Source organism: Cervus elaphus, chromosome 20, assembly GCF_910594005.1.
Source record: "Cervus elaphus chromosome 20, mCerEla1.1, whole genome shotgun sequence".
Taxonomy (NCBI): domain Eukaryota; kingdom Metazoa; phylum Chordata; class Mammalia; order Artiodactyla; family Cervidae; genus Cervus; species Cervus elaphus.
In genome coordinates this window covers 54687236-54712210 of record NC_057834.1, presented here as the reverse complement: position 1 = coordinate 54712210, position 24975 = coordinate 54687236, and the positions used below count along the sequence as shown (strand labels likewise).

Below are 24975 nucleotides of genomic sequence, written 5' to 3'. Positions count from 1 at the left end.
TCTAGCAGGCAGAAAATCAGTAAGAATATAACTGAATTCAGCCTGCAGTCAGACTCTTCTCCCCAGATGTCTGCCTTTATCACACTGCTCCATCATTAATAACCTTCATTAGTTTCCCACTGCCTGAATGGTGACACAGAAACTCCTGAGCATATCCAGTGGGGGTTTCTCCGATAGCTCAGGGAAGAGGGTCTAAGGACTGCTAGAGGGTAGAGGCTCTGGGAACAGAACAGCATATGGGAGAGACATTGAAAGAAAACCACATAATAAAATCTGAAGCACAAAAGTATGCAAGATGACTCAAAAAATGACAGTGGTATCTGGGTCATTTGGGAGACTGAAGCCCAAAAACTATTTGTCTAGTGGACCAACAATGCTCATTATTTGGGTGACAGGATGGCAGCCTTTGTGGTTTGCATAGCATTCTGTGGATGGAAACATCTCTACTGAAACTGAATGCCCCAAACCTAATTTCTGAAGTCAGGAATCTGCCCTCAAGGTGTATCCCTTGTCCAATTGGGTATTTTGGCCTGACTATGGCAGTGAGAGAAATCAAAGTGGATATCAAACTTACTAAATCGCAGACTGTTATCATTCACAGTGGAAACTCAGGCTGATATGCAGGGGCAAGAGGGAGACTTCATCAGAAAGAAAGAGCTCTGATTCTGGAATAATCTACAGTCATCCAACAACCATTTACTATGCATTTGGTATTTTAGGGTTTGTGACACTTAGCTGTCTAGGAAAAATGAGAGAGGCAACTGTCCCACTACTCAATGATTCTGCACCATGGGATGGGAGCACAGTGTTCTGCACATTAACTTCACAGGTACAATGACCAGAGGAATGATGTGATCATGCTGATGTGGACTGTGAAGGGTCGAAAGGGTAGATGATTGAGGGTGAGGGGAAGACAAGGGTATAGTGACAAATGTGACCAGAGAACTCAACAGAGATGTTTCAAAGCTAGGGATTTTTAATTGGGAATCTAGAATCACAGTAATGGATGAAATCACTATGGTGGCAAAGAGGTTCATAATAATACTAAGATGTTATTTGACCTTCTCACACTCATTCTTTCTTGAGTGTACAGTGGAGTTTTCCAGAGGCTATAAGACATGCAATATCACAACTGCTTGAATGTAAAAGCAAATATGAGAATCCTGCTATTAAGCCAGATCTTAAAGACAGTTGCAGAAATGTTACATAATACCATTCTTCTAACTGTTTTTGTTTTGAAAATTATATTGGGTTGGCCCCAAAGTTCATTCGGGTTTTTCTGTAACATCTTATGGAAAATCCCAAATGAAATTTTTGGCCAACCCAATAGTTATTTTTCATAAAAACATGACATTAATATTAGCAAGTATTGGGTTTATTATTAATTTTAAATTAATTAAAATATATAAATATTGCAATCATTTAAAATAAACTTTATTTTTAGAAGTTTTATAGTTGTAGAAAAATTACAAAGATAGTACAGAGTGCCCATATACCTCACACTCAGATTCCCCTATTATTAACATCTTACATTACAAATGTGTGATGCATTTGTCAAAATTAATGAACTAGTATCAACACATTATTATTATTTACTCAAAATCCATACCTTATACCTTATTAAAATTTCTTCAGTTTTCCCCTAATGTCCTTTATTTTTTCCAGGATCCCAACCAGGATACAACATTAAACTTTGTTGTCATGACTTCTTAGGTACATCTTGGCCATGACAGTTTGTTGGATGTTCCTTGGTTTTTGTTTGTTTGTTTACATTTTTTGGCCATGAGACATGTGGAATTTTAGTTCCCCTTCAAAGGATGGAACTTCCCTGCCCCCTGCATTGGAAGCTGGAGGTCTTAACCACTAGACCACCAGGGAAGTCTGGGAAACTTTCCCTGTTTCTGAATGACCTTGACAGCTGAGGAGTACTTACTGGTCAGGTATGTCGTAGAATGTCCCTCTGATGGAACTGGTCTGATGTTTTTCTTAGAAAGTATGGGGACTTCCCTGGTGGTCCAGTGGCTAAAACTCTGCGCTCCCAATGCAGGGGGCCCGGGTTCCATCCCTGGTCAGAGAACTAGATCTCACACCACATGCTGCAACTAAAGATCCCACATGCCAAATAAATAAATAAACAAGAAAGTGTGGGTTATGGGGAGGAAAACCACAGAGGTGGTGTCATTTTCATCACATGTATCAAGGATACAACTCACAACACAACTTATCACTGTTGATGCCGACCTTGGTACCTGACTGAGGTTCCTCGGGTTTCTCCACTGTAAAGCTACTCCCTCCTCCACGCCCTGTCCCCTAACCCCACACCCCCTCTTTTTTTGTTCTGTACTCTGGAAGGAAGTCACAACCTGCAGCCCACACATAGGAATGGGGAGTTATACTTCACCTCCTTAAAGTGAAAAAAGTGAAAGTGTTAGTCACTCAGTCCTATCCCAGTCTTTGCCACCACATGGACTGTAGCCCACCAGGCTCCTCTCTCCATGGAATTCTCCAGGCAAGAATACTGGAGTGTGTTGCTATTTCATTCTCCAGGGGATCTTCCCAACCCAGGGATGGAACCTGTGTCTCCTGAATTGCAGGCAGATTCTTTACCATCTTAGCCACCAGGGACACCACCTCCCTTAAGGAAGCAAAGTGAATTATTTGGAATTCTTCTGTGCGGGAGATCTGTCTCTTCTCCCAATATATTTATTTATTCAGTCATTTATTTATATCAGCACGGACTCATCCATATTTATTTTATACTTTGGGATATAATCTAAAACTATTCTGTTGCTCAAATTATCCCGCTTTGGCCACTGGTGAAAGTCGCTCAGTCATGTCCATGGACCATATACAGTCCATGGAATTCTCCAGGCCAGAATACTGGAGTGGATAGCCGTTCCCTTCTCCAGGGGAATCGTCCTGGGAATCCAGGGATCCAAACCGGGTCTCCCTCATTGCAGGCGGATTCTTTAGCAACTGAGACGCAAGTGAAACACTTGGCCACTGGGATCACCTTCAATTTGGCTCTTGCGTTCATTTTAATTTTTAATACGAATAGATAGAACTCACATAAATAAAAACTCTTTGGGGTGCTGGATAATTTTGAAGAGTGTAAAGGGATGCTGAGACTCAAAAGGTTTCAAAGAAACAGTTTTCTAATGGACCCCCGCCTGACCCCAGCACCGAGGTGTGGGCACGGTTCTTCCTTAGGAAGAGGCTGCAGCCGAGGCCGAGGCAAAGCAGGCCACGCTCCCCGCACCCATGGGGCACCCACTTCTCCGTGCCACCCAGCCCCGCCTAAGGTTTTCTTCCAGTCTGAAACGCACGAGTCTCCACGGAGGCGAAACTCACGCCACCACGCCTTTCCAGAAGACGCCACTGCGGGGCGCACGGCTCCCAGAATGAGTCACCCACCCGAGAGTCAGGAAGGGGCTGCATCTTGGCTCCGGCTCAGTATTTTCCTCCGCGGAGCCCGCGCCCTGGCCTGGCCTGATGGCTCTCGTCTCCGCGCCGGGCTGTGTTGGCGCGTCCTCCTGGGCCACATCGGGCGTGCAGGTGTGGCGCCCGCGGAAAAGAGCGCGCCTGCGGCACCGGCTGGGCGCGCAAGGAGGAGCGGGCCGGATCTCCAAACCTCCAAAGCGCACCCGCTAGGTTCTCCACCTACCCCATCCCCGCTGAAAGCAGCCGGACAGCTCCCGGGGCCGCGGCCCTACCGGCCGCCTTCCCCTCGCCGGCCAGGCTGGCTGCGCGCGGCTGGCAGACCCTTTCCTCGGCAAGCGCACACGAGAGACAGAGATAAACGGCTGCAGCTGGAGACCAGACTAATTGATACAATAAGTTCTATAATTGCCTCGAGAATAAGGTAATGATTTGGCAGAGGGAATGCTTTGATCTTATCAGCCAAGAAAGACCTCTCCAAATGAAATTTCAGAGAGGGGGCTGGAGGCCTCTGACTTCAAGTGTGAAATCCAAGGACTACCTGCTTGCCTCCCCTCCTCCCCCATACACCCTGCTCCCTGCCCAGACACCCAGACTTCCCCAGAAAGGATGGAAAGACCCTTCTCAGAAAATGACTGGAGAAGAATATGTATGTGTAGAAGGGGTGGGTTCTGGGCTGTTCAGGAACAGGGGATGGCTGGAATTATTTCTCAAGCCCTAGAGAGGCTGTAAAAGAAAAAAGAGATGGGGGCAGGGAAGAAGAGGAACCGACTGGGATTATGAAAACCCTGATTTGGTTCAAGCCAGATGAGGTTTCTTATACAATGAGGGCTTAATTTGGGCTTTTCAGGCAGGAGGGAGTAACAGAAGTAGGAGAACCTTGGTTCTGCATTCTCCAAGAATCTGCGCGTGTGCAAGAACACGAACACACACACACACACACACACACTCTTGCTCTTCGCTGTGGGTGTCCCTGCCTGGCAGAGGCCCCAGCACAAAGAGGATTAGAGAGATGAGCTAATCTGGTTTGTATCCCAGACATGGCCCCAGAAAGGGCCTTGTCTACCCTGATGTTCAAGAGGGTGAAGAAGTGAGGGATCTGCTGGGGGCCTCTGGGGGCCTGCTGGCTGACAGGATCTGAGGCGGCTGGAGTCCTAACTTCAGGGCGAAGTTTAGATAGCAGAGAGGCAGAACCCTCAGAAGACAGGATGGGCCGTGCTACAAGAAACCAGAGATAAAGGCAGAAAGATAAAGGCTGACAGGGGAACTAGATATCTACTGACCAGTGAGGAAACTGAGGCCCGGAGTGGCCAAGTGGCTTACAGAGTCTTGCATATTGTTGAGCTGGGGGGGGGGGGAAATCTCTGATTTCTTTCAGTGCTCTTGGCATTGACTATGTTGGAGGGACTGCAGAAGAACGTGCGAAGCAGAGGGCAAGAGAGAGACAGACACAAAGAGAAATAAAGATACACACCGAGAAAAACAGAGAGGAACGCAGACACAGAGCGAAAGAGAGAATCAGAAAAGACATAGTAAGAGAGATGAGGCAAGTGAAAGAAGATTAAGAAAGAGACAGTTATACAGATTCTTAGAAAGATGGAGAGACAGAGATATGAAGAGATGAGTGATAGAGATTGATAGGGAGACAGCTTCCGGCAGAAGAGGGAAGACTGTTAGATATAGACACACAGACAAATGAAGACAAACACCAAGAGGAACAGACACAGTGACAGAAGTATGAGCCAGAGAGAGACAGACCCAGAGAGATGGAGGCTCAGAAAAGAGGCTGGGAGAGAGAGGCAGAGTGAACCGAGGAAGGCAGAGTGGGAGGGAGGCAGAGAGCGGGCTCTGCAAATTGTTCTACTGGAAGCAAATCTCACTTCCAGATTGTTCTGGGGCCCAGAACAGGTGGTTGGGTGAGAAAGAGAGCTCAGTGTAGCCTATCTGATCCAGGGAGATGGGGGCGGGAGGCGATGTGGGACCACCCTCCCTTGGGGTTAGGCTGGTCAGTGACCACCCAGGATCCCAGCAGCACACCCAGTGGCCTCACACAGAACCTGGGCCACCCGCCCAGGATGGCCGTCAGCCCGCCCACCGCCTGGCTCCAGTCTGATTACAGCCAAAGTGCTAAAAGGCTCCAGCCGCCCCCCATGGCCTGCCCCGGCTCCGCCTCCCCAGGCCTCCTCTTCCCCCTTCTCCCTTAGCTCTCTCTTTGCCTTTCTCCAGGCCCCCTAGAGGAGCTGTCTACTCCCCTGTTTGATCACTGGCTGGGAAGAAGAGGGTCTCTAGCCCTGTCCCACCAAGCCCCCTTCCCTGGTTTGGGGCTGGATGCTCCTTCCTCCAAAGCCCTCTTGGCCTGGCCTCTTTGAGACATGTTCCATGCCTCGCCTGGGAGCTCATAAATACCAAGGAGAGGCCGGGTCAGGCTGTGTACAAAGCATAGATCCCCACCCCACACCCCTTAATAGCCCCTGGGTTCTTCCCAAGCTCCCCACTCTTCCCCAGACACCTGCCTGGGGTGGCGGAGAGAAAGAAATGGGAGTGTGTGGGGGGGTGCACCAGGGGCCTGGGTGAACCTGGCCCCATTTCAAATGAGATTTGCCTAGGTTTGCAAAGAAATCTCAGGAAAGGCGTCTCAGGGCCCCTTGTGCAAGCAGCAGGCTCAGGAATTCCTTGACTCCTATCCAAACCTCCCCCCAACCCCTTCTCGGCCTTTCTCTCTGCTCATTACCATCCACACCACCTCCCACCCACGGGGAAAGAGAGAAGGTCATCGCCAAAGGGGCCCAGGGAAGGGGGGCCTTTAAGGGGGGCAGGCCTGGGTGGAGAAAGAGCTGTTTACTCACACCCTAGCTCCCCTTAGCTCATCTCCTCTCCCATCCAAGGGCCAGTCAAAATTTAAAATCATTCAGCCACACACAGCTGAGAATAGTGGCTACTCACTTAGCTCTGAGTGGCCCCCTGAGGGAAGTGGAGCAGGGGGTAAGGTCCAGCGGTGAGGGAGACCCTCTTCTATGGGGCACTCCCTGTAGAGAGGGCAGGAGGCTCTGGTGCACCTTGATGGAGGAGGAAAGTTTGGCTCTGCCAGTCTGGTGGAACCAGGCCGGTAGGAGGCCCCAGGGAATCTAGAGGCCTGGGGGAAGGGGAGGTCAGCAGTGAAAGCCCAGCATCCAAGGCCTCAGATGACTTTATTGTGTTTGCATGAAAATACCCTGGGGGTAAGACCCTTTCACTCCTTCAGTGTCATTTAGGAGGCCCTGGCCAGGCTGGGCACAGCAGGACCTCAGTGAGTGACCTGACTCCAAGCAGGACCCTGCAGAGCAGAACTTGACTCTCAAGCCGGTGACTCCTCCCCTGGCTCCCAGTTTGGCGGAGTAGGGATGGGGGTGGGAGGGAGAAGCAGGTCAGGCGCTAGCCTGAGCCTCTGGCCTTGACCCTCTGCCTGGAAGCCCCACAACAGGCCCTTGCGTGAGGAGCTGAGCTCTCCAGTAGAGTCTAGGACCTTGAGACTGGAAGTTTATTTTGAGATTTGAACTGCAAAGTGGCAGATCCCAGAAAACCTCTTCTCTGACTCCGTATTTGTTCTCTAGTTAAGTGGCTGAGTGCAGCTCTTGCAGTCAGCTGGCTCCTGCAGCCTGGGGTTCCTCCTGGGGAGTTAGGGGCTCAGAGGGGAGGGGGGACAAGAAGGAGCGAAGCCCCATCCTGGTTGTCCACTCTAGGGCAGAGGTAGCCTGTAAGCATTGGGGAAAAGTCTTGTCCCCTCACCCACTTCCCTCCCTCTTGGAGCTGCTGATGTTTCTGGGGCCCCCCTCAGTTCAGCAATATGCTTTAATAGTTGAGCATCTATGTTGTGCCAAGACACGGTCCCACTTGACTATGAAGACAGCTGAAGCCAAAGAAGGGGCCTCGTAAGTGAGTTTGGGGCCCATGTGGGCGAGTCCACCCAAGGTTAGGGCTGATGTGGTCATCTCCAGTTCCCCACCCCACAACCTCAGGCCCATATGTAGAAATAAACACAAGGCCAGAGTCACACCCAGGCCTCCGCACACAGGGGAGTCTAGGAGAGGCTGCCAGAGCTCGCAGAGCTTGCAGACTGCTGCCCAGCATCAGGGTGGGGCTGGGCTGGGAGGAGGTGAAAGAACGGTGGAAGGAAAGGGGTCTGGACAGGAAAGAGCCTGGGCCTACTCCTCTTTCACCTGCCCCTCTCAGGGAAGCTCAGTATAGAGTTGGCTGCTTTTCGGGGAAACAGAAGGATGGACTGGAGCTTCCCAGACAGAGAGAGAAGAGAGGGGAAGGGTCCCGTTGGCAGGGAAGAATGTGGCTAGCATGCTAACATGGTCTCTGTATTCACCCCTCGCTCACTCCCAACCAATTCCTGTCCAGCCCCCATTTCCTACCTCCCCCAAGGGTGGGCACCTTCTCTGTTGCATGAGGCTTTGAATGTCCCCTTAATGGGGCCTACCCTGAACAACTCTTGTTTCCCCCTCTACTTATCACTTTCTAACATGCCATATGTTTTACTTATGATGTTTACTGGTTATTGTTGATCTTCTTCCAGTATAAGTGAAACTCCATACAGGCAGACGTTGTCCATTTTGCTTTGTTTCACTGATGTGCCTAGCACAGTCTGGCACATGGTAGGGAATAAATATTTGTTGAATTAATGAACTCACTCCGCCCCCTGCCACAGAAAGTGAGGTGAAGGGGTGAGAGATGGGGAGAGGGGATAAAGGTCTCCCTGAGCCCTTCTCCCGCATGTCTGCCTCTGGGACGCCTGCAGCCTCTCTGCAGCCAGCTGCGCCCTGTCGGCTCACACTCCGGAGTCTCTAACATCGACCCCCCTTCCCCCCCAACCAAGAACTGACAATGAGTTTGGGGTTGAAGGGGCTGGGCAGTTTCCAGCGCGTTGTTTACACCAGGGCTTTATAGTTTAGATAAATCACGGGGAGAGGCATGAAAGACACCTGGGAAAGAGGGGCTAGGCAGGAGAAACTGAGGCTGGAGAAGCTGCTGGGGCCAGACCCCAGGTGTACTCTGGAAGTCGGGAAGATCCAGGGTTTTTCAAAAAGAATTTTTAGGTCTCAGTAAGGGCCACCCTGTCTCCAGAAGCTCTACCTGCCGACCTAAGAAGTGAGGAGGGAAGAAGGGGGTCAGTTTCTACAGCTGCCAGCCCCCCAAACCCTTCACAATTTACCACGCCTCCAGGCTGCTGGGGGGCTGGCGGGGGGCGGGGCGGGGGGAGGAAGGAGGGGAGCAGTGGGGAGGAGAAAGGGTGGAAAGGCGAAGGAGAGAAATGGCTCCGGGGCTCCCACTCTCTCAGCAGGACCCCCACCCTGGCCTCTGGTTCGGGAAAGCCGCCCAGCTGTTTCTGATTCTCTCGTTCTCGCAGCTCCGCCCGAAGGGGTGGGGGACCGAAGTTTCGGGAGAGCTGGGAGAGACTGAGCTGCGCTGAACCCGGGCAGCACAGAGCTAGGGGTTCGCGTCCGGCCCGCTGGTGTGCTTCTTGGCTTTGGTCATCGCCGGCCGGCAGGCGGGATCTGGGTCTAAACGGGGTGTGGGGGTTTGCGGGGGAACCCACGTCTAAACGCTGTGTGTGTGTACCAGGGGCAGCGGGTCGTAGACGAAAGAAGCCCCTACCTGAGGTCGGCTGCTGGTGGCGCCCGCGTTGGCGGGAAAGGGAATCAAGATTCTCCCGCAACTCCCCGCGGCAGAGATTCTACCCATTTCACAGAAGCGCAAGAACCGAGGGAGAACCCGAGGAACCAAGGACCAGAGGACCAAGAACCAGAGGACCAAGTCCTCTGTGGCTCACTCCAGGGTCACTGTAGGTTAGATGACTGTAGGGGAAAGTGTCTGCAGCTCCCCTCCCCCGGGCCCCCTGGCCATCACCCACGGAGGCTGGGGTTGCCGAATGCAGGGCGCTAGGACCCGGTGGCGCGGCGTGGGCAGGGGCTGGGTGCTCGGGGAGCAGAAGGGCGCCACTGCGCCCAGTCAGTCCCGAGCAGGTGGGGGCGCGGCGCGGTGCTAGGGGCGCCGAGGGGCGGAGGCGGCCGCCACACCTAGGGCGCCGCTGAGCGCCGGGAGCTGGCGCGGGCGGAGCCGCCCTCAGGGCCGCGCGTGTCCGGGGCTTCGGCCCCGCCCCGCGCCGTCCAATGAGAGCCCGCGGCCGGAGGGGCTGTCCGCACACTCTGTCCGCAGCCCCACTCCGCGCCGCCGACCCCCTGACACCGCATCCCTGCCCGGGCAGCTCGCCCCAGATCCCGAGTTCAGCGCGGTGTCATCGGCTTCCAGACGCCGCTCCCTGCGCCCCTCTCCCGGACCTGGCGCCCCGGCTCCTGGACTCTAGGTGCCCTTAGGTCCCCGGGCGGCGGCGAGACTTATGGCCCCCCAGGGGGGTGAAGTAGGAGCAGCCTGACTACCCTCAGCCGGTGCCCCGTCCACGCCCCTCCGGGCCGCGTGGCGGGAGTCTTCGGGGAGCTATGCTGAGGCCGGGTGGTGCGGAGGAAGCCGCGCAGCTACCCCTTCGACGCGTCCGCGCCCCTGTCCCCGAGTCCGCTCCCAGATCCACGGCCCCCGACTGCTCTCGGGCTTCGGCCCGCCTAAGTCTTGCCTGCCTTCTGTTGCTGCTACTGCTGCTGACGCTGCCGGCCCGCGTAGACACGTCCTGGTGGTGAGTGTGGCTTTCGGGCTTGGGAGGGTGAGGTACTGGGTTAGAGAGGCCAGACGCGCGCAAAGGGAAGATACAGCTCCCGGCCCCCCGCTGCTCAGGAGACCAGGTTGTCGCTGTAACGGGAATTAGAGACGATCCGGGCTCGACTGTCACTGAAGTCGCCAAGGGGCGCAGGGGCATGGGGAGTGGGTAAGGTGGCGCCGCTCCTTCCCCGTCCGGCGATGAGGGCGCTAGGTGTTTGCAGCAGGGACGCGGGGTAATCGAGGCTTCTCAGACCTCCTCTATTTCAGCTCAGTTGTCGTAGGGCAAAAGCTACCTTACGAGTTTCTCTCAGGATGGATTCAAGGGACCAGTCGCCCATCTGGGGCCGCGGTGGCCGTCCAAGAGAACTCTCTGATCCCCTGAGGTTGTCCCCCGCCTGCCCTCGGGAGGTAGAGAAAGAGGCAGCTGGCAAGCTTGGACGAGCCTCTCGTTGGTCGACCCTCACCCCACCACGCAGTAAGGCTCGGATGAGGCAGGGGTACCCAGTGCAAAGTTTAGAAATGGAATTAAGGCAAAAACTACCCCATTAACTCCCACAACTGAAACAAACAGATTACTTGGGTTTGCATACTTTAGACATTTTGTCTTCAGCCTCTGTTTTGAGGATCTCACATCGAACCTTTATCTCCCTCTCTGCTTCCTTTTTCTTCTCTAGATGGGCCCATCTCCCATCTTTTCCCCTCTAAGAACTAGAGGCTTATAGAGTCAAAGCATTAAGAGATCCTCTCCTCAGATTTCTTGCAGGCCTTAGACGCCAGGCATTTCACATGAGGGCAAATGAGGCAGAAGGAATTACAATTCCACTGGGTATCTGTTTTTTTCTCTTCACCCCCGCCCCCCACCACCGCCCCCAATCTAGATGGCACTCATCTTTTTCTCCCAGAACTGAGCTGCTCTCTCTCCTCCCCCACCTCCTAGGGGCTGAGCAGGGGGAGAGTGGGACTGAGAAATGACTCAGTAGTCTTGTCTTTCCTCTTCACCCCCCAATTAAACTGGCCTCTTGGACTGGGCTACTACCCCTTTCTACCCATGCAGTGCCCACCTTCCTTTCCTTACTCCGCCCCTCCCCCCAGACCCCCACCTCCTCCACAGAGTGTGGTCTCTTTCCCCCTTGCACCCTGTGGCTTCTCTCTGGATTTGGAATCTTGGCTGAAGAAGGGTGAGGGGTAGCTGGCTGAAGGGCTAGCGAGCTTGGGCCGCAGATTCCTATCATTTCAAGATGCGTCTTTCTCCATCTCCATCTTCCCCCGCCCTGCCCCCCTCTCCCTGTTTTCCTGTTTCAGAAAAATCTCTCCTTGGGATCTTTTTTATCTCTACAGTGTTGGGGAAGGCAAGGAGGGGGGTTCTGGATGGGGGAGCAGGGAGGCCCATATCTTACATCTGGCTTGAAACATTCTTTTAGAAAAGGAAAAGGAAGAAGGGGATGAGGAGAAAAGCCCTTCAAAGTTCTGTGTGAGATCAAAGCCACCCTTTACTTTCATGGGCTCGGTTTTGGCTGGAGACTTGTGCCTTCAGTGGCCTTGCAGACAGACAATGAAGTGATCACTGTGCATCTTTATCCATCCCGGATAACAGTTTGCTTTTAGGGACTCTTGATTGCTTCCTACCAATTTGGGAGGCAGCCTTGGTCCACTTGCTGCTTAGGTGAGAGTGTGTCACTCTGGTAATTTCAGCATCCTGGTTAAGCAGTTCCTAAACACCTAACTGGGGCTCTTCCGAGTCCCCATTTTGTCCCATTGGCTATCCTTTCTTTTCCCTTCTCCCTCTATTACTCTCCCCCCATGTGGTTCATATTAAAGATTTTGGAAAAACTCCTGGGTGAAAGAGCTAGCTAGGGAGGGAGGAAAGCAGATGAGTGGGTGATACGGAGGGATTCAGCAGTCCCTGTGAAATGGAGGAAGGCAGCAACAGGGCCAGGATGGGCAGTGAGTGCAAGGTCATTTCATTCTGCTTGCCTCATAGGGGTCATAGCTGCAGGCCCCAGATGCCTGCCTCAGTAGTCATCACTTCTGGGATAAAGTAGAAAGCTGCTTTCCAAAGGCAGGTCAGGCCCCCAAGGTGATTATCTCTTTCCCTTAGGGAAAAAAAAAATCAGCTAGATTGATATTCTGTACAGCCCCCTGAAGAGATAGATGCCTGTTGACTCTGTGTGTATCCATGTTCCACTCAGGAGCAGAATGTCATCACTATCACCAGTTAACAATCTGATCTTCCTTACAGCCCTTCCCCTAACTCTCCAACCTCCCTTCCTCTTCTGATCTTTAAGTGGAGGAGAAAACAGATGGTCTCTTCTAACCAAGAAAAACAGAACAAGAAATGGGGGTCTCCTGGCATGTGCCTCCCTGTACTATTCTGTATTCTGCAGGGGCTTGGATGTCGGGAATCACAAGAGCAGGACTGCATTCAGGACTGTGGTTCACAGAAAGAGGAACAAAGTGGTATCGTGACATTAATATTATTGCGGTTTTTTTTTTTTTTGGCCTTGCCACCAGGCTTCTGGGATCTCAGTTCCCCAACCTGCACCCTCCCCACCCCTGGGGAATTCCCCAACATTAACATTAGTTATCAACAACTGCTATTTAATGAGCCCTTCCTAAGTTCCTGATACTATGGCCAAATGCCTATAAGCACAATCTTCTTCAATTCCTAAAATAACCCAGCAAGACAGATAATATTATCCCCATTTCACACACGAAGAAACTGAAGGATAGGAGGAGCATAGTAAGAAATTCAAGTTCACACCAGTTTTAGAGCCTGATTGGTCTACGCCTGGTTAAGCATCGTGTGCTTCTCTTATGCTTGGAATTGAAAATAAGCTTGGACTTTGGAGTCAGATGTCCTTGGTTCACCCCAGTTCTACTTTGACTAGCCCTGATGAACAGCGCCGAGTATTGTTCATCTCCCTGACCTCAGTTTCTTCACCTGTAAAATGGAGCTCTCTCATAGGATTTTTGTGGAGAAAAATGTTTTGTGAACTGTCAAGTATCATATAAATGATACTGTCTTAAGATATTCAGGGAGGATAATAGTTGTATCCTTGTCTTCAAAGTCCAATATGGGCTGGGTTAAACCATGTACATACACTAAGGACTGTAAAAGAAAGGAAGTAAACAAAAAGAGGATCTCTGGCCTCATTAAAAAGATACAAACTTAAAACATCTCCACTGTCAACAAGGAGTAAAGCTGTAATTGAAATGATGCTTATGTATGGAGTTGGGGAATAAATCAGAGCAGTCAGGTTTTGTTTTATTCAACAAAAAATTATTGAGTACCTGCTTTGTGCCAGACATTGTTCAAGGTACTGGAGATACTGAAGTGAACAAAACAAAACACATCCCTGCCTTCAAAGAGCAGCGTGTCCTAATCACCTGGGGATGTTGGTAAAATGTCAGTTCAGTAGGCCTGGAACGGGGCCTGAGGCACTGCATTTCTAACAGGTTCCCAGGAGATGCTGATGCTGCTGTTCTGGGGACCACACTCTGAGTAGCAAGGAGCTAGAGTAGGGTATGAGTCACTTTGTCAAAAAAAGGGATAGGAACTGGTCAAAGGCAGGCAAAGAGAGCATTCTGGAGCAGGAAGCTGAGAAGAAAGTAAAAACTTGTGGAAGGGGAACGGAGCTAGAGAGTCAGGGGCATTTCTGCTGGCCCATCAGCTGGGAGACGCCTTAAATATCTTTGTGCCCCTAACAGCTGAGCTCAGTGCTTGGCACATGGTTGGCATCTTGTAGGCACACGCTGAATTTAGAGGAAGATGGGGGTGGGTGGGCCTCAGGCTGCTTTGTTGGAGGCCCCCACACTGACTACAGGTGTTGACCATTGGAAGCCCTGGTCTGCAGACCCTCGAAGCAGCTACTTGGTGGGGTAAGAGTGGTAGTAAAGGAAATTATCTTCCCATAGGAGATACTGAGCAGATGTTCCCACGCTCAGCGAGGATGTAACGAGGAAGAACCGATGTGGGCTGCAGCAGAGTGGAGTTAAGTTAGACCACAGGAAGGACTTTTTACCAGAGTTTGGCCTGCCCTACTCCAGACTGTCTCATGAGGGCTGGATTACTGGTCTCCCATTCCCGTCCAACCCCCCCTCTTCCCAAGCCCCAGTTAAAAAAACAAACACCCATTGCCTAGAGCAGTACTCAGGGCTGAACTGGGAAAGCAGAATGGTGGTGAGACAGGGACAGGCTCCAACTCCAACGGTCTTGATTCTCCAAACAAAGCACCGCGGCAGTGGGTGTAACTCCCGGCTGTGCGTCAGGCAGCCCTTTCCGGCCTGGCCCAGGCCAGGGTGTTTATTTTGTTTGTTCCTGGAAGCTGTTGCCCTGATGGACAGTACTGGGGATGCTGATTCCATGGGATTTGCTAGTGGTGGACCAGCCCTCTCACCCCTCCCCGGGACAGATGGGCCCCATCAGCTCTGCTGAGTTCCAGAAGAGGCAAGCATCAGCCCTCCTTGTGTTTGTTTGAGTTGGTGTCACCAGTGGTGATCCAGTCTGTGGGTGAGGGCTGGGTTTGCGAGTGCAGGGGGAGGGGGAAGTGTTGCAGAGGACAGAGCCCAGGGCAGTCCAGCTTTTCCCTCTCCCCTCTGGCTGCCGTCCCTTCTCCTCACCCACTTCTAGGCCCATTCTGGGGCCTTTCCCAAACCACAGGCTCATTCACGGCTCAAATCAAATCTTTTCTGTCTGTAGCAGCAACAACCCTCCAGGGCCCCCACCTGTGCAGAAAAGGGGCATGAAGGCATCCCTTGATGTGTTAGGACAGGAGAATAAAGAATTCCCAGCAAATCAAGGGCGGTGCTGGAAACAGAGAAAGGGAGTGGGAAATGAGTATATGGGTCAGATCTCATTTAATGGCCTTGTGGGGAGAAAAGGTGATGATGAACTCCTGTCTTCTCTCTGAAATGTTCTTCCTGAGGCTTGTGGTGGAGTCTAGGGCTAACTGTGTTTGAATGAAGAAAAAACACTTCCTGGAGAAAATTAAGAATGACTCTAGCAACCCACATATCTTTTAGTAGCTCTCCTAATCTAATTGATCTTCTTATAATTGTTCACCTAGGCAGACTGGGGACTGGAATATGGGGAGTGTCACTCTGTTGCTTAATCTTGGCCTTTGGTTTCCCACTGCAAATAGCCCTCTGCCCATGCAGATTCATCCAGGACCTTATGCCCTATAAAATGGGAAGGATGATTTTGAAAGACTGATTAGTTAAGAAAGGTCATGGGACATAGAAGTAAAGGGTATGGGGAAGAGAGTGGGATGGGGGTCTTCCTTCCCAGACCTCACCATTGGGAATGAGGACTTTTAGCTATATGGGTCTGACTGGAGCTATAAACATCACTCAGAACTGCCCACTTATCTGTCTTCCCACTGACCCCTCCCCACCTCCATCCTTCTTCCCCCAAACCATGCTTTATGAGCCAGCTACGGAGGACATGCCTCTGACATGTGGGTGTAACAATGCTGTCTCAGACGCTAATTCTGTTCTTTTTCCATGAGGCTCTTAATGTTGATTAGATAAGCAGGCAGTGGGGTTTGTGTGACATGCCCATAGCTTGTGTACGTGACACATGCCTGGCCTGTGTTTTGGGAGTGTGTGTCCCTTTGGGTTTTGGCTGGGGAACTGGTGATGGTGGGAGACCACTCAATTACTCTCTCTGAAACAGATTATTTCTTGAAGGCTTGTGGGGATTGGTTCTTCCCTGAGGCCTTGGGGAATATGGGTTAGAGGAGGGGGAAGGAACCTCTAAAGGCCTGAATGCCAAACCTTTCCCCTCGTTACTCCCCCACCCCCCACCCCCTGCCACCCTCAGCCCCCGGATTGCAGAATAAAGCCGGATGCTCTGACGGGGCCATCTCCACCTTGCAGGTACATCGGGGCACTAGGGGCCCGTGTGATCTGTGACAACATCCCTGGGCTGGTGAGCCGGCAGCGGCAGTTGTGCCAGCGTTACCCAGACATCATGCGCTCCGTGGGCGAGGGTGCCCGAGAATGGATCCGAGAGTGTCAGCACCAGTTCCGCCACCATCGCTGGAACTGTACCACCCTGGACCGGGACCACACTGTCTTTGGCCGCGTCATGCTCAGAAGTAGGGGCTTCTCCCTGTTCCTTCTCTTCCTGTGCTTGGTTGGGGTGGTGAGTGGGTAGTGGGTGGAATGCCTCTTTCCTACATTCTGCCTCATAATTAAGAGTAAAAACTGTGGGCAGAGCCCAGGATACAGCTGGAAACAGACCCTCAGTACCTTTGATATGAAGTCAGTGGCCCTTTTAAATCCCAGGGTTCTGGGATGACGGGTCAGAGCAGTAGCATTCCCTGGTACCTCCGTCCTTCATCCTCCCTTTTCCTTCCCTCCCCAACCCCCGAGCCTTCAGACTTCCACCCATGAACTGTAAGACTGAGGACTAGAAATGGCTGCTCTGTTCTTACCAACACCATCACTGCCCTCAGCCCAACACTCCCAACATTATAGTAATGGGAGCAAGAGATAAACAGAAAGGTGATATGTAAATATTTGGGAAGTCAGCGGCTTGGACTTGGCTCAGCAAAAGAGCTAAGCAGAGCTAAACAGTAAACTAGGAGAAAGGGAATGAGATGAGACCCTGGAGGTGTCAGAGGGACAAGAGTGATGATTCATCAATCCCCAAGAGGAGGGAAGGAAGAAAGCTGGCTGGAGAAAGTAGCCTATCTCTTCAAATAGGATGACCCCTGGGCTGGGGGCTCCATTGTAGGGGAACTGTCCAGCAGAGTGGGCCTGAAAAGGCCTGGAATGTGGACTGAGGCTGACTTTACTAAGCAGGGGTTGGCACTCAGTGGGAGGGAATGATTCACTGTGAAAGTTTTCAATGGCTGGACCCAGGGAGTTTGGAAGGATGCAGGAGTACAGGTCAGCCCAAGAGGTCACATGTACAAAGAAGTAGATAGAGAGTTGTGAGGGCTGAGGGGAAGAGGTCAGACACTCTGGGGAACGTTCTCAGAAGGGAAGGGTACTCTGAATAAAGGAAGTATAGGGGTTTCCCTGGTAAAGAAAAGGAAAAGAGGTTTTAGAGTTGGAGGTTGTGTGGGCTGAAGAAGGGGACAGACGTCGGCCTCTTTCCTGAAATACACTTCTCCTTTTCTCTCTCTAGGTAGCCGGGAGGCAGCATTTGTATATGCCATCTCATCAGCAGGGGTGGTCCATGCTATCACTCGTGCCTGTAGCCAGGGTGAGCTGAGTGTGTGCAGCTGTGACCCCTATACCCGTGGCCGACACCATGACCAGCGTGGGGACTTTGACTGGGGTGGCTGCAGTGACAACATCCACTATGGTGTTCGCTTTGCCAAGGCCTTCGTGGATGCCAAGGAGAAGAGGCTTAAGGATGCCCGGGCTCTCATGAACTTACATAACAATCGCTGTGGTCGCACGGTCAGTACTCATGTCTCTGCATGTACATTCGTATTTTCTGGGGATGGCCAGTATCTATGATCATGGAGTGAATGTGAAGGTAGAAGGGCTGAAGGCTTCTAGATTACCTCCAAAAGCCCCAACCCTTGGAAGAGGAGCAGTAAATGCAAGGGACCTTTGGGAACGCCAAGGTTCAACCTGGAGCATAAAGAGTCTTCACATAGGTGGGAATTAAGGAAAGGTGGAGAAAAGAAGGGAAATAACTTCTAAAGAAAGAAAAGAATCACCTCCTCAAGTCTGAGGAGGATTAGAGCTTATTCCAGTCAGTGCACTGGCCTTTGAGCACCACCTATATGCCTAGCACTGTGCTGGAAAATGACATGCCACAAAAGCAGAAGGCATGGTACCTTGAACTCTGAAACATAAGAAAAATAGAGGATGTCCCATAGCTATGAACAGAATCCTGGGGCTTGAAAGTTCAAATGGGCTTTCATGAACATAAAAGCACTGTTGGTCTAGGAAGGTTTCCTGGAAGAATCTGGTCAGGAAGAATGGGTGTGACCTGACTGGGGAGAGAACAGAAGAACCGACGGCTCCACCAGCCAACCAGGGCCAGCAGAGCTCAGGGCCCTCATGCGTTTGGTACCAGGGATGACCACAAAGTATCCTGACTGCTTTTCCCCTCACTGCGTCCCCACCTTCCAGGCTGTGCGGCGGTTTCTGAAGCTGGAGTGTAAGTGCCATGGCGTGAGTGGCTCCTGTACTCTGCGTACCTGCTGGCGCGCGCTCTCAGATTTCCGCCGCACAGGTGACTACCTGCGGCGGCGCTATGACGGGGCTGTGCAAGTCACGGCCACCCAGGATGGTGCAAACTTCACAGCAGCTCGCCAAGGCTATCGCCGTGCTACCCGGACTGACCTGGTCTACTTTGACAACTCCCCAGACTACTGTGTCTTGGACAAGGCTGCAGGTGAGTAAGGAAAGCAGGTAGGGACATGGAGCCCCAGGTCTTAGTGCAGGCACCTCTAGCTAATCATGGTCCATTCAGCATCAGGAGTTAGGGATGGATGTTGGAGGAGTCAGTCAGATGTGAGAATAATCTTATAATAAGATTACTGATTTATGCCTCAGTCTGCCAGGCCCAAAGCTGCCTAGAGTGGAGAGGACACTTAGCTCCCTGAGACCTGAGGTCATCTATCATTCCTTTATATTCCCAGCATCTGGGATACAATAGTTACTGCTTGGTGAATGTTTGAATGATTCACCCATTTCAGTACCAAGCTAATGTATGGGCTATGCAGAGGCATAAGATGCAGACCGAGTTTTGGCTCTTTACAATCTAGCTAAAGAAATGAGAGATAACAGGTAGACAATGCAACTGCAAAAGAGATCAAATAAAGTTTATTTGAAAGTGTCGCATTTAAGTTGTTTCTTGAAGTGTGGAGATTATCTGGATAGCTAGAGAGGAGGATAGGCAGATATTCTCTACACGTGAGTAGGCTGGTAGGTAGAAAAGCACATGATCTGTTCCACAAGCAGAATGCAGGTTAACCTGACTGAGTAAGGTTTGGGGTAGGGGAGATTAAAGGTAGAAAGATAGGCTGGAAATAGACCATGAGTGACCCTGAGAGAGCTTATCCAGGGTGCTGCCAGTGAAAATTCTAAAGTGGAACTGGGGAAGCAAGGGGAGAGGAGATCCCTACCAATGGCTGACTGTCAGCAGAAAGCAGCAAGTCATTTTTGAATCTGTTCCATATATTTGTGGTGGAATTCTTGGGAATGCTGGGAGGTGATGTAGTATTTCCCTAGAAAAGTGGAAGTCACCATCATGGCTTGTATTTCAGGCTCAAATGGGTTAAACTAAGTACAACCTGCAGTGTAACAGAACCGCTCTTCCCTGGTTATTCTTACGGCTCTCGGGCTCATCTCTGTAGTATCAGCAGTCAGGACTTCAGTGAGGGGAAGCCAAAACCTTGGTTGTCTTCCACACTATTTGTTTTCACCTATCACTGTCATTCGTGGACAGACAATTGGCTAGGAGCAAAACTGGGCAGAGAAACAGGGTGGAGCTCTACCCAAGTCACAGAGAAAAGTAGCCTGTGTACTCTGAAGGGTGCTAGGGGCTTCCCTGTTGACTCAGACTGTAAAGAATCTGCCTGCAATGTAGGAGACCCAGGTTTGATCCCTGGGTTGGGAAAATCCACTGGAGAAAGGAATGGCTATCCACTCCAGTATTCTTGACTGGAGAATCCCTTGGACACAGGAGCCTGGCAGGTTATAGTCCATGGGGTTGCAAAGCATCGGAAATGACTGAGTAACTAACACTTTCACTTTCAGGAGAAAAAAGGTTGAGGAAGCACTTCTGATTCTCCTAGTGATTTCCTGTCAGTTCAGTTCAGTTCAGTTACTCAGTCATGTCCAACTCTTTGCGACCCCATGGACTGCAGCATGCCAGGCTTCCCTGTCCATCACCAACTCCTGCAGCTTGCTCAAACTCATGTCCATCGAGTAGGTGATGCCATCCAACCATCTCATCCTCTGTCATCTCCTTCTCCTCCTGCCTTCAATCTTTCCCAGCATCAGGGTCTTTTCCAGTCAGTCAGTTCTTCGCATGAGGTGACCAAAGTATTGGAGTTTCAGCTTCAACATCAGACCTTCCAATGAATATTCAGGACTGATTTCCTTTAGGATGGACTGGTTGGATCTCCTTGCAGTCCAAGGGACTCTCAAGAGTCTTCTCCAACACCACAGTTCAAAAGCATCAATTCTTTGGCACTCAGCTTTCTTTATGGTCCAACTGTCACATCCATACATGACTACTGAAAAAAACCGTAGCTTTGATTAGACGGACCTTTGTTGGCAAAGTAATGTCTCTGCTTTTTAATATGATGTCTAGGTTGGTCATAGCTTTTCTTCCAAGGAGCAAGCATCTTTTAATTTCATGGCTGCAGTCACCATCTGCAGTGATTTTGGAGTCCCCCAAAATAAAGTCTGTCACTGTTTTCATTGTTTCTCCATCTATTTGCCATGAAGTGATGGGACCGGATGCTGTGACCTTAGTTTTTTTAAAGTTGAGTTTTAAGCCAACTTTTTCACTGTCTTCTTTCACATTCATCAAGAGGCTCTTTAGTTCTTCTTTGCTTTCTAGCATAAGGGTGGTGTCATCTGTCGTGATTTCCTATCACCAAGTTTGTTTTCTTCCCATGTGGTATAATTCAGAGGGTTACTCTCTAAATGCCTAGAAATAGTTATACATCACCCAGGTGTAAGCCTATGCTATCATCCTAAAATGCACCTTTGGAGAAGGATCTTTGGAGTCAGGAGGAAAGGTGACTCATATGTGTGTGGGGTGTTTGTTCTCAGAGGCATAAAATTAGATCTCATAAAACCCGAGTGGGGCCTGGAATTTAAAGGGTACAAGTCATCCCAGAAGGGAGTATGGATCCAGGATTTCCCTCTAAAGCAATACAGTCCTATTGAACGTTCTGTGATGATAGAAATGCTCGACATCTGTGCTCTTCAGTACAATAGCCATTTAGTTATGTGTAATTACTGAGCACTTGAAATATAGCTAGTGTGACTGAGGAACTAAGTATTAAAATTTATGTACTTTTAGTTGTGGTTTAGTCGCTACATCGTGTCCCAACTCTTTGTGACCCCATGAACTTAGCCAGCCAGGCTCCTCTGTCCATGGGATTTTCCAGATAAGAATACTGGAGTGGGTTGCCATTTCCTTCTTCAGGGGACCTTCTCGACCCAGGGATCGAACCCTGGTCTCCTGAATTGCAGGCAGATTCTTTACCGACTGAGTCACCAGGGAAGCCCTGATTTTTTTTTTTAGTTCCATGAGTGGTTTTTTTTTTTTAATTGGAGGCTAATTACTTTACAGTGTTGTAGTGGGTTTTGCCATACATTGACGTGAATCAGTCATGGTGTACATGTGTTCCCCAACCTGAACCCCCCTCCCACCTCCCTCCCCATCCCATCCCTCAGGGTCATCCCAGTGCACCAGCCCTGAGCTCCCTGTATCATGCATCAAACCTGGACTGGCGATCTATTTCACATATGATAATATACATGTTTCAATGCTATTCTTTCAAATCATCCCACCCTCACCTTCTCCCAGAGAGTCCAAAAGTCTGTTCTTTACATTTGTATCTCTTTCACCGTCTCACATATAGGGTCATCGTTACCATCTTTCTAAATTCCATATATATGCATTAATATACTGTATTGGTGTTTTTCTGACTACTTCGCTCTGTATAATAGGCTCCAATTTCATCCACCTCATTAGAACGGAATCAAATGCATTCTTTTTAATGGCTGAGTAATATTCCATTGTGTATATGTACCACAGCTCTCTTATCCATTCATCTGCCGATGGACATCTAGGTTGGGGAAGCCCTAATTTTAACTTAAATCTAAATGACCACAATTGGCTAATGGCTACTACATAGGCCAGCTTCAGCTCCAGAATATTGAAGAGGCTTCTGGTGTACAAGAGCATTAGGACCTAACTCCTGGAGTTACTCGGAAAACATATAAAGTAGATCTAGTCACTCCACACTCTAGAGCAGTGGTCCCTAGTGTTTTGGTTTGTATACGCCTATGATTAAAAAAATTTGAGCGTGTACCTCCAATACATGTATATTTACTTATGAATTATGTCTGTTTCACTGTACTAACATGTACATCATAAAAGACACAAAGCAGATATTTTAAATATTTAAAAAAATATAGAAGTACTAGTATTTTCTATCCGTATTTAGTGGAATGTGGAGACTACTAGTAGAAACCAGTTAATTTATTATACCCTTTCTGAACCCCCAGGTTAGTCACTTTCCCATCTCCAGGAAAGGGCCAGAGTAGATATTCTCTAGGATCCATCCTATCCAAAATTCTAGGATTTTGTGATCTCTTGGCAGGATCTCTTTGGCAAAAATCAGTCAGAATGAGATTGTGAGCATTCTCTGCAGGGGGAGTAATACCATCCATACCCTTCAAGAGTTCCTACCATAAGGGGTACTATAAGGGGTAAGGCAAGGGAGTCTTTAGGAATTCCTTAGGGAGAAGCCTCCTCCCAGGAATGCTTATCAGTTTGTCCCCTCAGATGATCAGATATTCTTGGGTTTTCCTTGTGGCTCAGCCTGTAAAGAATCTGCCTGCAATGCAGGAGACCTGGGTTTGATCCCTGGGTTGGGAAGATCCCCTGGAGAAGGAAAAGGCTACCCACTCCAGTGTTCTGGCCTGGAGAATTCCATGGACTGTCTAGTCCATGGGGTCACAAAGAGTCAGACACAACTGAGCAACTTTTACACACACACTTCATCTACTGAGTTAGGTGCTATTAACTAACTTGCTAGACATCCTAGCTAAGAAGTGTAGAATTGGGTTTTAATCCTAGACAATTTGACATCAGGCCTATGCTTTTAATTTTACTTTCTCGTATAGTACAACTTAATGAAATATAAACTAAGTTGTAGCAAGATTTCTTAGAAAAGATAAATTATAGGTTACGTTTTTTAACTTTTTATTATATAAAATTTCACACATCAAGTAGAGAACCTTCACCCAGCTTTAACAGTTACATTTTCAGGCTAAGTTTTGCAGGGGATATGGAGATATGTATTGGTAGGGAATGCACTGCAGGAAAAGTCAGTGGTCTTTGGGGAGCCTTGATGGTGGGAGGAAATAGGCCTGGTGCAGAGGGCAATGAGATGGTCATTTTGGCTAGTGGGTATATTTTCAGGAAACGAGATTCTTTATGGTTTCCTCATGAGGATGTGGGTAAGGGAACCCAGAGCAGCTGAAGTAAGAGGTAACTTGGTTCTCTCTCTTCCCCAACCCAGGTTCCCTAGGCACTGCAGGCCGAGTCTGTAGCAAGACATCTAAAGGGACAGACGGTTGTGAAATCATGTGCTGCGGCCGAGGGTATGACACAACCCGAGTTACCCGCGTCACCCAGTGTGAGTGCAAATTCCACTGGTGCTGTGCTGTGCGGTGCAAGGAGTGCAGAAACACTGTGGACGTCCATACTTGCAAGGCCCCCAAGAAGGCAGAGTGGCTGGATCAGACCTGAACACAGAAATACCTCACTCATCCCTCCACTTCAAACCTCCTGATTCAAAAGCACAAGATCTTTGCATGCACACCTTCCTCCACCCTCAACCCTGGGCTGCTACAGCTTCTATTTAAGGACTTGGAGAACACTCCAGAGGGACCCTGGTGTCCTAGCTGGTTCCTTAGCCCTAGGAAGGAGTTGACAGGGGATGTATTATAAAAAAAAAAAAAAAACCGAGCGGCTCCCTGACTCCCCACTCTGGAGGCTAGAAGGGAGAGTGGAAGAGGTGGGAGTCTGCAGAGCGATATGAGTTGCACTAAAGCACATGGTCAAGGCTCATTCCCCCCTTCCCTTGCATTGGCTTCCTGATACTTCTTGTGTGTGCAGGAGAAAGGGTACCTGGAGAGAACTTCTCTTCCTACCTGGCCAAGGGCAGATGGGACAGAGATGAAACCACATATCTCTTCCCTGGGTCAGTGTGAGCTAACTGCCTGATACCCCAAAAGAAACTCTGCAACATTCTCCCATTATCAAGACCCTGGGATTGCTAGATATGAGTTAGCCATAGTGGACAAGGTTCCATTCTCATGCTCATATGTTTGTAAACTGCTGTGTTTTGTAGGAGAAAAAAAAATTATACAACTATACAAACATACATTCTCTTCCAATCTCTCCTTTTCAACCTGTATACGCCAGCACTGCCTCTTTTGCTCCCTTGCTGCCTGTGTAAACTGAGTTGCATGCAGTGTCAGGCTAACAGATCATTAGAACATCCTAGAACACTCCTAAGAAGGAGTAATTTGGTTACTCTTGGGATTTTTACTTTTTTTAAACTTTCCATGCATTATTCTGGTGGTCATCCAGGTTTGGGAAACTCTAAGTAAAAGATATGTGACTCATGGAGGGTGAGAGAGGGTAACAAGACTGATCTCAAGGGCCACATGAGGCATCAGTGTATACTAGGCAGGTAAAGATCTCTGGCTTTGGCAATTTTTAGGAGAGGATCCTAGCCTTTGAAGCTGGGAGCAGAATCCAGTGGTTACAGAGGGAAGGAGAGCTGAGGCTTGGGGCCAAAGGGGTATATAGCTTAGAAAGCAGCCTTTCCTCATTTATTCAACAAATCTTTTATTTAGTGACTCTCCAAGTCTTGGTGATTATTATCCTTCAATCCACATTTGGCTTAAATAGCACAGTTCCTTCTAAGCTACTACCCACTTCCTAACTAAGCTTGCAGTAGTGGCATCTCCAGAGATAGCAGGCTTAGTAAGCCAGAGGAGGGTAGGACACAGAGTCCCCAAAATCATGATGTCCTATTTTTATGTGACTTGGACAGTGGTTGTCTCTTGCCTGTTGATATTTTAAAGGAGCAGAGTGGTGTAGAAATTTGCACT

The 24975-nt window shown here is 49.8% G+C and overlaps 2 protein-coding genes across 4 annotated transcripts in view; one reads left to right on the top strand and one right to left on the bottom strand.

Annotated features, from left to right (window-relative positions):
• The first annotated feature begins 9308 nt into the window (after nt 1–9308).
• WNT2B (Wnt family member 2B) lies at nt 9309–24389 on the top strand. The gene is made up of 5 exons (XM_043876587.1): nt 9309–10108; nt 16009–16229; nt 17267–17544; nt 18229–18493; nt 23373–24389. The coding sequence occupies exons 1-5, from the start codon at nt 9918–9920 to the stop codon at nt 23600–23602; spliced, it is 1185 nt and encodes a 394-aa protein (XP_043732522.1). The 5' UTR covers nt 9309–9917; the 3' UTR covers nt 23603–24389.
• The window catches only part of ST7L (suppression of tumorigenicity 7 like), a 91962-nt gene continuing 87270 nt past the window's right edge, over nt 20284–24975 (bottom strand). The window contains exon 15 of one of the 3 annotated variants that reach the window (XM_043876580.1): nt 20284–20339. In XM_043876580.1, the coding sequence (XP_043732515.1) occupies nt 20310–20339 (30 nt within the window). In that variant the 3' untranslated portion in view covers nt 20284–20309. Of the gene's footprint in view, nt 20343–23468; nt 23599–24975 lie in introns of those variants that run through there. The other 2 variants (XM_043876582.1, XM_043876581.1) reach the window with 2 other exon arrangements.

What these genes read in the sequence shown, in the direction of transcription:
- WNT2B (XM_043876587.1), top strand. Translation starts at nt 9,918, where the DNA reads ATGCTGAGGCCGGGTGGTGCGGAGGAAGCCGCGCAGCTACCCCTTCGA. An exon ending in CGCGTAGACACGTCCTGGTG is followed by an intron (nt 10,109 to 16,008) that starts GTGAGTGTGGCT and finishes TCCACCTTGCAG; the next exon opens with GTACATCGGGGCACTAGGGG. An exon ending in ACAATCGCTGTGGTCGCACG is followed by an intron (nt 17,545 to 18,228) that starts GTCAGTACTCAT and finishes CCCACCTTCCAG; the next exon opens with GCTGTGCGGCGGTTTCTGAA.